This window comes from Mauremys reevesii, linkage group 2 (genome assembly GCF_016161935.1).
Source record: "Mauremys reevesii isolate NIE-2019 linkage group 2, ASM1616193v1, whole genome shotgun sequence".
In the NCBI taxonomy this organism is placed as follows: Eukaryota; Metazoa; Chordata; order Testudines; family Geoemydidae; genus Mauremys; species Mauremys reevesii.
Genome location: NC_052624.1, coordinates 116,042,765 through 116,055,733, shown reverse-complemented (window position 1 = coordinate 116,055,733; position 12,969 = coordinate 116,042,765). Strand labels below are relative to the sequence as shown.

Genomic DNA, 12,969 nt, shown 5'->3' with positions numbered 1-12,969 from the left:
CCGCAAGGGAGCCTGGAGAACAGGGATGTGGGTAGGGCCCTCCAGGAGGACTTGCTTCCCCAGCTGCTCCAGGATGACAGGAAGGCATGAACCTGGAGCATGAGCCCCTTAAAAGCCCAGTCACCACTTAACCAGAAGAACTTGACTCAAGCCAAGCTCATTCCCTGCTCTGCCTCTGCCTCTGCCTCCCCAAGAGGAACACTCCTAACCCACAGCCCCTGCAGCAGCAGATCCTACAGCCAGTTGGAGCCAGCCGGCCTACGCCTGGAGTCAGGAAGCTGGGGTCACAGGTCACTTACGTCAAACTTAGGAAGGGTGATGGTGAATCTGAGCAGGGCCGTGCTGTTCCTAAAGGACCTGGCTCTCTCCTGCGACACCCTGGACACGATCCAGTAGTTAATGTGCTGTGGGAAAAGGAGGCAGCTCAGGATCAATGGGCAGGTGCACGTGTTGTGCAAATGACACCCTCCTCTGCCCAACCTCAGGGGGCTGAGACATTGTGCACAGAGTGGAATATCTGATTCATTGATCCCAGAGCTTTAGAAGGGGATTATTGCACCCAGGATAATGCTTTTATCCTGCTGGTCATAACTTGTCATTGTCTCTCTAGAGAGGAACAGTGTTTGGTGTCGGGGCTGGTCCCATCCTCCCTGAACTCCTGATTCCTGAACAGCTTACAGGAAGGAGACAGACCTCTCACTCCTCCCTGGCTCTCATGTCCTTGGTTGGGTGAAGGGACTGAGTGTGAGCACAATCCCCCCAGGAATCTCAGGGTCTGTTGGAGAGAAGGGCTGATTCTCTGGGGTGCTTCTGTTTCTCTAGGAAGGAGCCTGTGATTCTTCTCTGAGGATCATCTTCTGCATCTCTCAGGAGGGGTTCAGACTCTCACTCCCCAAGCCAGCCAGGGGCCACTGTGGTTAGTGCGCAACAGAACCAGGCAGAGCTCTGGCTTGAAGTCCCAGCTCCTTCCTCTGTCTTTCAAGAAGGAAGGGCCTGACACTGCATTGCACTCACGGCCCTGACCGAGGATGGGCCACTGGGAGGACAGACTGGAAAATTGATCTAAGAGTTAAGGTAAAATTGCCCCTGGACCTCTCATCTGGCTCACCTCCAAGATGTAGTGGAACCTGTCGGTGTCTGGGGACTCTGCCAATAGCTTCCCCAGAATGGCATCCAGGAGCTCTGGCAAGACCCTATGCAGATCCTGCAAAGCAAGGGAGAGCCATGGGTCAGAGTTAGGGAAAGTGGGGCTACATCTGCCATAGGATGGGAAGAGGGGTCTCTGGGAAGCACTGGTGGGACCCCCAAACACATAGCCTGGCCTCTCTCATTCACATCCCACTGCAGGCAATTAGCCAGGATTCATGGCAGGATGACAGCTGACTTTTCAATCCATGACTTTAGCATGATTTACTTGGACTTGGGTTGTGTTCTTCTGGGTGCCCAGGGTGAAGAGGGCAGCTCGAAGGAGGTGGGTCTCTAGCTCTGGCTCAAGGGCAGGTGTCAGGGTGCTGGCAAGAGAGAGGAGCCGGTATAGGACTGTGCAGCGCGGGGGTGGGACTGGCACCAACACAGTCGTGAAACTGCAGGGAACTAGGCAGAGGCTGGCGAAAATGGAAACTGAGGCACCGAGACAGGGAATGACAAGGCCAAGGTTTCTCAGACAGACGGTGGCAGGACAGGGATAGCACCTGTTCCCTGGACCCTGCTGCCCCTCCTCTATCTGATCCTGGAAGTGAGCCTCTCCCCAAAGCCATTGCAATGTTACTGGAGCGAAAAGAACAGCCCAGCCAGGAGAGAGTGAACCTTCCCACCACCTCTGCCACAGGAGCCACCCTTGGGAGTTGACCTGGGAGCAGGAGGAGCAGTGACTCCCAGCCCTGGGCCTGAGCAGCACCGGGGTTAGGGGAACTGGGCGGGAGGGTCTTGGTACCTAAGGTTGCCCACGGCAATCAGGGAGTTAGCGAGGATGCGGCTAGTTGGAGAGTTATCCGGCAGCTCCTAAATGAGCTCCTGTGAGACCCAAAGAAGACAAAGGAGCATGTGAGATTCGGGCATCACTGACACTTCCCAGTGAGGAGATTACCCAATCAGCACCCCACATAGCCAGCAGGATCCCCCTACCTGCGTCTCGCTCCTCCAACTCCTGCCCACTGGTGACCAAACTCAGAATTTCTCCCGTTTCTTCTCCCCAATCTTCAGCCCCAGCAATCCCTGCCCTCAGCTGCCCCTCCAGCACCAGCCATCCCCCATCCATTGGCCTCAGGAGACCCCTGCCCCTCCCATGTCTCTGTCCTTCCTCCAGCTGCCTTGCGCCATGTCTCACTCACCACAATCCTCTCCATCACAGCCGCCTTGCAGCACTGCAGCTCCAACATGTCCTGCCCTCTCTGCTTTGCCGCGAGACACACAGGGTGGATGGCGTGCAGGAACATGAGCTGCTGGGCCTCATCCTGCACCTACGAGGAGTGGGGTTAGGGGAGAGAGAGCCAGTTAGCCAGGGACCTCCCTGCCCCACCCACACCAGCTGCTGGACTCAGGCCTGAAAGGGGGAGAGTGGGGACCTGCCTATTGTCCAAATCACCCACAACTCCTACACAAGCAGGGTCAGGAACTGGGAAAGTGCCTGTGGGAGGAGGAGATCCTGGCCGGTGTGTGACAAATACCCCCTCTTGAGGGTCCCAGATCATGGTGGAGAAAGGTCCCCATTAGGGCTGGTGGATCATCAGAGACAAGACCCTCTGCAGGGGTCAGGGTGCTGGGAAGGGGCAGGACAATCTCGGTTCCAGCACAGCTGGAGAACATTTGTACCTTTTCTCGGCCCTGGAGTTGGTCTCGGATGTTTTTGAGAGCAGCCTCCTCTGTGGCCACGTCCACCCTTTCCTCCTCCTCCTCGTCCTCTGAGTCCCTGGGGGTCCTTGCAAGAGGGAGAGAAGGGGACAGGGTGACTCCTGCTGCCACTCGAGGGAAGGACAGGGGCATGGTGGGGCAATGTGCCCCCTTCCCACCTCCGGGACCCAGGGCAACTTGGGACCCACACTCCGCTCTCTCAGTGATGCCTTCAGCCCCCAACCCCTTCAGGAGCCCGTAGCAAAGAGACGACCACACACTGTCCTGGGCTCCCTAGGAGGTGCCTTCCCTTCCCACCACCCAACTGGAGCATCAAGGACCAAAGTGGCAGCGTCTAGTGTCAGTGGGGTTCACGTGGCTCAGGCCAGACACCTGGGCTGGGGACTCACCCCCAATGCACTGGTCGAGTGCCTGGACGCAGGGTGTTCAAAGCCCCCTCCTCACCCCTCCCTGAGCCCAGTCTGGCCCCTCACCTGGAAAAAAGCAGCGGCGTCCATCGGCCTCGCTGCTGTCTGAGTCCCAGGCGCTGCTGCTCTCTCATGAGGATCGGGCCAAGCTGCTGGTGCTGGGACAGGGATCCTCCACCTCCTGCCCTGGGGAGGCTGGAAGATCCTCAGTGACCGGGCAGGGCGATGCCTCCTGCTGGGAATCAGGGCTGGGCTCTTGGGGCCAGTGCTTCCCACACAACAAGCCCCAGAGCTATTCTGCCCAGCTCCCCTTCTGGGCTAGGTCCTGCCTACCCAGCTGCATCTTGGACCATCTCCATTTCGGCCTGGCCGGTGCCTCTCCCACCTCGGCACCTGTGCCGGGAGCGGGTTTCCTCTTGCCAGAAGGCTGGGCACTTCCACCTCCTGGCCCGGCTGGGAACTTCTTCCCCGCCAGTGGGATCGGAGGTGCCACTATGCTCCTGGGGAAGATGGCACCTGCTTCCCTCAGGCTCTGGGGCCACCTGCAGAGCCTTCTTCCTGAACATCCTCAGGAGCCTGGACATCCTGGAACCGAGCGGGGAGCAGGCATGAGTCTGGGGTCAAGGCAGCCTCTCACTAACCAGCCTTTTTTGTCCCTCCTCATCCCTGCCCCAGACAGAGCAGCTCCTTCTCTCCGAAACAGGGTGCAGGGAGTGCAGTCTACACACACTGGCAGGAATTCATTGCATGATCTGCTCCCATGGATTGCAAATCCAATCTCCTCTGGGAGAGATTCTCTCTCCCTCTTTCTGCCTCTCCCCAGACAGACAGGGGATGCCACAGAGGAACCCTAATGCCACTCACATGCTCTAGGTGATGGAGCGATGGATGGTGAATGTTCAGGGTCGCCTGCTGTCCCTCGCCCTCCTCCTCACGCTCCAAGCCCAAAGCAGGCTGGAGAGGGTGGTGACCTGAGGAGTTACCCTGCCCAGCGAGTAGGCAGGGTGATGACACTGGGCAATCGATTGGCTGTGAAAACAAGCGTCTGTCTTATTGCCAAGGGACAGGGAAACTCAGACAGCAGCAGGGGGTGCAGAACACTGCCCTGGTGCAGGGCTAACAGCGCCTCCCAGCTCCTGACATCCTTACACACCTTCCTGAAGCCTGCTGCCCTTAACAATTTCAAAATAATAAAATACAAATAAAATAGAATACTTCAGCTATTCTATTATGTCATCATCTGATCTGAGTAAACAGGATAGGACACCTCGTATTATGCACTGCTCCTAGTGACACTCTCCAGTGGATCCCCATCCTCCACCCACCATGAGGTACGTAGGAGAGGATTGTTATCCCTACTGGAAAGGGGGAGAAGCTAAGGCTGAGAAAGGAGAATTGACTTGTCTTAGGTCGTCACACAGCCAGTCAGTGGCAGAGTTGGGAATAGGACCCAAGAGCCCTGACTTTCAAACTAACCATCGGATCTTGATTTTCATACATTGAATAACCTGAATAGAGTGCTCTCAAATGAGCTCCAGACCAACAACAGTTCATGAACTGCTCAGAGACAATTAATGCAGAGAAGCAGCAAAATTCATCAACCATAGGACTAGTTATGACTTATTTAGTTGGTATTAAAAGAGAACAACAAGGACCTGAGTCTCCTCCCTGTCAATAACCCCCTGCTCAGCCAATCAGGGTAGAGACTGAGGGGCGGAAGGCTGAGGGTTCTCATCAGACAGCCCAAAGGATGGCCCGAGTCACGGGTGGGGATCACTGTCCAAGCACTATATCAGCCCCACATTTTTGGATGGGCCTCCCACAATTGGAGATATTGAGCAACCCCCGCAACACACACACACACACACACACACACACACACACACCCCTTTCCTGGTGGTGGGAGGGGAACAGGAGAAAGGACAAAAGAAGTAAGAGATGAAGAGAAAACTAGGAGGGATGAAGGAAAAAGTAAAACAAAAAGGACAAACCCTAATGTCCCCAGTGATTCTACGGGACAAAATCCCAGGTGGGGAATAAAATTCTGCCACCTTAAACGAGTGTTTTCCATGCCTAGAATTCAGCTGGCACCAGATGCATCAGACTGAGCAGGTTCCAAACCTCTCGGAAGCTCTTACCTTCTAAACAGAAACATCTGTTTTCTAGTAAAGTCAGTAAAAGGAAAGGAGAAAACTCGAAAGAGGTTCCTCCTTGCACTCACGTACGTAAACCCTAATACTCACTAAGTCCTCAAAGAGAGACCTCGAGAAGGAGACATGCTGAAGCAGAGCCACAGGGGTCTCCGAGGTTTCCCTAGCCCTGTGCCCCTGTCCTGCCTGGCTGATGTCAGCATCTCTCTGTGAGGTCACCACCTCCCCACCACCTTTGACCAATAGGCTGAGATCCTGCAAAAGGCCTTTGTGATGTCACTGCCACACCCACCCCTCCCCTGAAGTGCTAATGTCCTGCCATTGGCCAGACACTTTCAAGGTTTGAGCTACTCCCTGTGGATCACCCCACTCAATCAGTGTTCACTCCAGGAAGCAAGCCGGCTAGACAGTAAAACACCAGAGACTGCTCCCAATGCTACACTCAGTTTTTCCAAAGTTCGTAGACTTTATGGCCAGAAGAGACCTTTACATCATCTATTCTAACCCCCCGCATATCACAGGCTTCCTGTATAGCACAATAGCTACTATTGGGGCAAACACATTCCAGAAAGGCATCTAGTCTTCACTAAATGACATCAAGACATGGAGAATCCACCACTTTCCCTTTTAGTGAGTGCCAGAGGGCTCCATTTCCCCTTCCACTAGCTCCCCATTTACAGTGAGCCAGAGCAGTACCTGCAGCAGGGAGCGGAGGAGGTGGGCCAGGGAGGGGGCTCTAGCGGGGGGGCAGGAGGGATTCTGGCAGCAGTGAAGTGGGTTGCAAGGAGGTTGAGCTCTTGCCCCAAGTCATCCCACACACTAATGCTGAAGCCACAGGATGGCAGCCCTGGTGAATGGGGCAGATTAGCAGCCTCTGCTGACTGAATCCTCCCCTTCTCTCAAGGTGGTGACTTGGTTCACATGGACACTAGGCCACTGGGAACTGGGTGAGGCCCTGTGGGACAGGAGAGGCTCGCAGAGGGCACTTAGGGGATTTGTCTGCTCTTTCCAAGAGCGAAAGCACCGTGTCCTAAGAACATAAGTCCGTGAGGAGGTAATGCTTCTCATTCATTAGCCTTGCTAAAGAGTTGCGTTGGAGCTGCTCTGGGCACAAGCTGGTTTCCTCCTGCTCATGGAGGTGAATTCATCTCCCTTCCCAGTAGCACCTGCTCTCACTCTCATTCCCCACCAGGCTCCTTGCTGCCAGGCCAGCAAATGGTGATAGGATGGCAATGAGGCCTGGGTCCCGCCCCAATCTCCTGAGTCTAATGCAGCTGCTTACCTTGTCCCCCATCAGCTGCTGGGCTTCCCCCAGGAGTGAGTAGGCGAGAAGCAGCCCAGCCTGGCTGACACGCAGCAGGGGGTCGTGGATGGCCAGCACTGCCCTCCGTCCGGAGGAAGAATCTTCTCTGCCCCTCCGAGAAGAACTTGCCAAAGACCTAATACCAACAGGATGTGAGGCATTAGCACAGGGGTCGGCAACCTTTCAGAAGTGGTGTTCTGAGTCTTCATTTATGCACTGTAATTTAAGGTTTTGCGTGCCGATAATACATTTTAATGTTTTTTAGAAGGTCTCTCTTTACAAGTCTATATATTATATAACTAAACTAGTGTTGTATTGTAAAATAAACAAGGTTTTCAAAATGTTTAAGAAGCTTCATTTAAAATTAAATTAAAATGTTGATCTTACGCCGCCGGCCTGCTCAGCCCGCTGCTGGTCTGGGGTCCCGGCCCTGTCCACATACAGTGGGTACCTACCTTCTCCCTGATTATGGCCCATTCTCTTCCTCTCTCTGCATTGAGCTGAGGGTGGGAGTGGACCAAGCACAGGACTGGGGGTGAAGGGTCTGGCCAGGAGCTAGAATGAGGGAGGGGGCTCAGGGTTGGGGTAGGAGATTTGGGTGTGGGGGCACTTACCTGGGCAGCTCCCATTTGGTGTGAGGAGTGCAGGAGGTCCCGTTTGGTGTTCAGGGTTGGGGTTGGGATGTGCGGGGTGCAGGGGATGTGGAGGGGGGCTGGGGATGTTGGGGGTGCAAGAGTCAGGGCAGAGGGCTAGGCGCATGTCAGAGGGGTGCAGGTGTCAGGGTAGGGGGGCCGGGTATGTGTGGGGGTGCCAGAGTCAGGGCTGGGGTCATGCGGGGGGGTGAAGGAGTCAGAGGGCTGGGTGGTACAGGGCTCAGGGCTCAGAGCAGGGGCCTGGGGTGTGTGTGGGGGTGCAGGGCTCAGGGCAGAGGGCTGGGTGTGAGTGTGTGGTGGGGGTCAGGGCTCAGGGCAGAGGGCTGGGTGACTGCACTCCCACAAGCCCCGAACCTCCACCCCAGCTTCTTGTCCTGACTACCCCCTCCTGGGACCCCACCCCCTATCTAAACCTCGTACCCCCTACCTGTCCCCTGACTGCCCCAACCCTGATCCACACCCCCACATCCAGACAGAAACCCCCGGACTCCCATGCCTATCTAACCGCGTCCCGCTCACTGACAGGACCACCAGAATTCTGGACCCATACAACTGCCCCCTCCTCCCTGCCTGCCGCAACCCCTCTCCGCACCCCTGCCTCCTGACAGGACCCCCAGAAAAGACAGTTACTCACCTTTGTAACTGTTGTTCTTCGAGATGTGTTGCTCATATCCATTCCAATTAGGTATGCACGCGCCGCGTGCACGTTCGTCGGAAGATTTTTACCCTAGCAACACTCGGTGGGTCGGCTGGGCGCCCCCTGGAGTGGCACCACTATGGCGCCGGATATATACCCCTGCCGACCCATCCGCCCCTCAGTTCCTTCTTGCCGGCTACTCCGACAGTGGGGAAGGAGGGCGGGTTTGGAATGGATATGAGCAACACATCTTGAAGAACAACAGTTACAAATGTGAGTAACCGTCTTTTCTTCTTCGAGTGCTTGCTCATATCGATTCCAGTTAGGTGATTCCCAAGCCTTACCTAGGCAGTGGGGTCGGAGTGAGATGTTGCAGAATGCAAAACTGCTGAGCCAAAGGCTGCATCATCTCTGGACTGTTGGACCAGTGCATAATGTGAGGCAAAGGTGTGGACCGAGGCCCAGGTAGCTGCGTGACGTATCTCCTGGAAGGGTACGTGAGCCAGGAAGGTAGCAGAAGAAGCCTAAGCCCTGGTGGAATGTGCAGTGAGGTGGCTCGATGGAACATAGGCCAAGTCACAGCAGGTGCGGATGCACGACGTCACCCAAGATGAAATCCTCTGGGAGGAGACAGGTAGGCCCTTCGTTCGGTCTGCCTGTACGACGAAGAGTTGGGGCGTTTTACGAAAGGACTTTGTCCGCTCGATATAAAATGCGAGCGCCCTATGGACGTCTAGGGAGTGCAATTGTTGCTCCCTTCGCGATGAGTGTGGCTTCGGAAAGAAGACAGGAAGGAAGATATCCTGGTTGATATGAAAGGCCGACACCACCTTAGGGAGGAAGGCCGGATGTGGTCACAACTGCACCTTGTCCTTGTGAAACACAGTATACGGTGGGTCCACCGTGAGAGCCTAAATCTCGGAGACTCGTCTGGCCGATACAATGGCTACAAGGAAAACTGTCTTCCAGGATAGGTATAGCAGCGAGCAGGTTGCCAGTGGTTCGAATGGGGCAGTCATAAGTCTGGTTAGAACCAGGTTGAGGACCCAGGTTTGGGCGGGGCGGCGAACTTGGGGATATAAGTGCTCCAAGCCCTTCAGGAACCTAGAAACCATAGGGTGCGAGAATACGGAGCGGCCACTCTCCCCTGGGTGGAAGGTAGAAATGGCTGCCAAGTGTACCCTCAATGATGACACTGCCAGGCCCTGCTGTTTGAGAGACCAGAGGTAGTCCAAGATGGAATGGATCGGGACCTCGGTGGGAGTAACATTGTGCGTTTCGCACCAGCAGGAGAAACGCTTCCACTTGGCCAGATATGTTAACTGAGTGGAAGGTTTCCTACCACTCAGGGGAACCTGTTGTACCGAGGCAGAGCAACGTAACTCGGATTGGTTTAGCCACGCAGCAGCCATGCTGTGAGGTGCAGGGATTGCAGGTCTGGGTGGTGAAGTCTGCCGTGATCCTGCGTTATGAGGTCTGGGAAAAGAGGCAGGGGAATCAGGTTGGCTATCGACAGGTCTAGCAACATGGTGTACCAGTGCTGCCTGGGCCACGCTGGAGTGATCATGATCAGGTGCGCTCTGTCCCTGCGGAGTTTTAGCAGGACCCTGTGAACCAGCGGGAACGGTGGAAAAGCGTACAGCAGATGGTTCGTCCACGGCATCAGAAAAGCATCCGAGATCGAGCCCGGGGAGAGGCCTTGGAATGAGCAGAACGTGTGGCACTTCCTGTTCTCGCGAGAAGTGAAGAGGTCTATGCGGGGAAATCCCCACTTCCGGAAAACGGAATGGATAACCTCCGGACGAATCGACCACTCGTGCGACAAGAAGGATCTGCTGAGGCGATCCGCCAGAGTGTTCCAGACCCCTGGGGGAAAGGACGCTACCAGATCTATCGATTGGGCTATGCAGAAGTCCCAGAGCTGGATAGCTTCCTGCAAAGAGGGGAGGACTGTGCTCCTCCCTGCTTGTTTATGTAATACATGGCCGTTGTGTTGTCTGTGAACACTGAGACACAACGGCCTTGTAGGTGCTGCTGAAAGGCCTGGCACGCAAGGCGGACTGCTCTCAGCTCTTGGACATTGCTGTGCAAGGCCAGCTCTTGAGCTGACCAAAGGCCCTGAGTGCGAAACTGACCAAGGTGAGCACCCCAGCCGAGAGATGAGGCGTCCGTCGTGAGGGACACCGAGGGGTGAGGTGGATGGAACAGCATCCCTGCACACACCAGGGAGGGCATCGACCACCGGTCGAGGGAGCCTAGGATGCTCGGGGGGATTGAGACGATCATGCCCGTGTGGTACACCGAGGTGAGCCATGATTGGAGTGGACAGAGGCGAAGCCTGGCATGTTTGGTCACGAACGTGCAGGCAGCCGTGTGACCCAGGAGACCTAGGCAAGTGTGAGCCGAAGTTGTCGGGAAGTTCCGTAGACCTTGTATAATTGTTACCATCGCCTGAAACCGAGGCTGAGGTAAGCAGGCTCTGGCGAGATTGGAGTCCAGGATGGCCCCAATGAATTCTATTCTCTGTGTGGGAATCAGAGTGGATTTCTATATATTGATCATCAGGCCTAGACGCAGGAATAGGTCCTTGACGATGCCCACATGACTGGTAACTTGGGCCTCGGAGGTCCCTCGAATGAGCCAATCATCTAGATACGGAAAAACGTGTATCCGATGGCGGCGGAGGGAGGCGGCAACTACAGCCATGCACTTTTAATACTCTTGGGGCTGTAGAGAGGCCAAACGGAAGGACCGTAAACTGGAAATGATGACGGTTGGCCACAAACCGGAGGTACCTTCTGTGTGGAGGATAAATGGCGACGTGAAAATACGCGCCCTTCATATCGAGGGCAGCATACCAGTCTCCGGGATCCAAGGATGGGATGATGGTCCCCATGGATACCATACAGAACTTCAGCTTTATCATGAACTTTTTGAGTTCCCGCAGGTCTAGGATAGGTCTGAGACCTCCCTTTGCCTTGGGGATTAGGAAATAGTGGCAGTAGAACCCCTTGCCCCTTTCGTCCTTTGGTACCTCCTCTATAGCTCTGATGGTGAGGAGCGTCCACACCTCTTGCAAGAGGAATTGCTCGTGAGAGAGGTCCCTAAAGAGGGACGAGGATGGAGGGTGGGAGGTGGGGGACGAAATAAACTGGAGGCGGTACCCAAGTTCCACTGTGCGTAGGACCCAACGATCTGAGGTTGGATGGGACCATGCAGGGAGGAAAAAGGAGAGGCGGTAGTAAAAGGGAGGGAACGGATCCTGGGTAATAACTGGTACACCGTCCTCGGGAATGCCTTCAAAAGTTAGGCTTTTGCCCCATTGGTGGTTGAGAGGGACCCTGATTTTGGCCCCCTTGGGGTCCTGACTGACGCCTATGACCGCCTTGGCCACACCTGCTGGCAAAGTCCTGTCTTTGTCTAGGCGCAGGGTAAGGGCGGTGAGGCTGGGGACAGAAAAGTCGGCGCTGAGTCACCGGTGTGTGCATGCCAAGAGAGCACATAGTGACCCTGCTGTCCTTTAGGCTTTGCAGCCTAGGGTCAGTTTTTTCGGAGAACAGGCCTTTGCCATCGAAGGGCAAATCCTGTATAGTATGCTGCAGCTCCGGGGGAAGGCTCGACACCTGGAGCCATGAAATGCGCCTCATGGCAACACCCGAGGCCAGAGTCTGGCAGCGGAGTCAGCTGCATCCAACAAGGCCTGGAGGGAAGTTCTTGCCACTTTCTTCCCTTCTTCCAGGAGGGCAGCAAACTCTTGACGGGAGTTCTGAGGAACCGACTCCGTAAATTTGCCCACCACCGCCCAGGTGTTGTAATTGTAGCGGCTAAGCAGGGCTTGCTGGTTTGCTACGCGGAGTTGCAGGGCCCCTGCCGAGTACACCTTATGGCCCAGTAAGTCCATTTGCCTAGCCTCCTTCGATTTAGGGGCTGGTGCCTGCTGGCCATGGCGTTCCCTCTCATTGACAGACTGGATGACAAGGGAGCAGGGGGGAGGATGTACATATAGGTACTCATACCCCCTGGAGGGTACCATGTACTTGCGTTCGACTCCCCTGCCCACGGGCGGGATAGTGGCTGGAGACTGCCAGATGGTATCCGCATTGGCCTGGATCGTCCGAATGAACGGTAGGGCCACTCTAGTGGGGGCGTCAGCCAACAGAATGTCTACGACTGGATCCTCTATCTCCGAGATTTCCTCCACTTGGAGGTTCATATTGAGTGCCACCCGTCTCAGGAGGTCATGATGGGCCCTCAAGTCGATTGGAGGAGGGCCCGAGGAGGACGTTCCTGCCACCGCCTCATCTGGGGAGGAGGAAGAAGAAAGGCCGGGGACAAGCGGGTCCTGTGTGGGCTCATGCTCCTGGACGACCTCCTGTTCCGGTGGGATCTGGGAGTCCGGTGGCTGAACCAGGGCTTCCTCCGTACTGGTCGGAGGGGGACGGCTAACTGTAGCCTGTGGCACCCAGCGCTCTGACGGAACAGAGTGAGATGGGATCACAGATACGCCTTTGGCCTGGTGGTACGCCCAAGGTGTCCAGAATGACCACTGATGGGGGATGGGGTCCTGGGCCTGGGGCTCCTGGAAGACTCTGGTGGGCACATCCGAATCACAGTCCTGTGCGTATGAACTGTCTGCGCGGGACGACACTGATGCATGTCTGGATGGCCATGGAAGAGCTGAAAAGCCCTGGGCAGAGTCTCCCTCTCTAGCTGACGTCACTCGACGCAGCACCGGGGATCGGTACCGGGAGGCATACCGGTACCGGGAGCGAGAACGGGACCTGCGACCAGAGCGGTGCTGGGAGGTCGACCGAGATCTCAAGGCTCGATGTCGGGAGTGGCTACGGGAGTCACAGTGCCTGGAGCGGTGACGAGAGCTGGATCAGTGCCGAGTGTACTGGGCCGGCGAACGGGACGCTGACTGGTGCCGCGAGTACAACCGGTACCGAAATGGAGAACGGTGCCGGGA

At 55.9% G+C, this 12,969-nt stretch overlaps 2 protein-coding genes across 6 annotated transcripts in view; both read right to left on the bottom strand.

Annotated features, from left to right (window-relative positions):
- LOC120398419 overlaps nucleotides 1-12,969 on the bottom strand; it is a 66,954-nt gene that overhangs the window by 13,452 nt on the left and 40,533 nt on the right. The gene's annotated exons all lie outside the window — the stretch shown is intronic.
- Nucleotides 1-12,969, bottom strand: part of LOC120398420 — a 44,553-nt gene that overhangs the window by 25,553 nt on the left and 6,031 nt on the right. For 3 of the 5 annotated variants that reach the window (XR_005594372.1, XR_005594371.1, XM_039525843.1), the window contains exons 4-9: nucleotides 6,690-6,846; nucleotides 3,324-4,286; nucleotides 2,812-2,917; nucleotides 2,331-2,459; nucleotides 1,109-1,204; nucleotides 300-404 (exon numbers count right to left, since the gene is read on the bottom strand). Coding sequence is in view for 1 of the 5 variants with exons in the window: in XM_039525843.1 (XP_039381777.1) it covers nucleotides 300-404; nucleotides 1,109-1,204; nucleotides 2,331-2,459; nucleotides 2,812-2,917; nucleotides 3,324-3,391 (504 nt within the window). In the remaining 4 variants the exon portion in view is untranslated. The remainder of the gene's footprint in view (nucleotides 1-299; nucleotides 405-1,108; nucleotides 1,205-2,330; nucleotides 2,460-2,811; nucleotides 2,918-3,323; nucleotides 4,287-6,689; nucleotides 6,847-12,969) is intronic. The other 2 variants (XR_005594370.1, XR_005594369.1) reach the window with 1 other exon arrangement.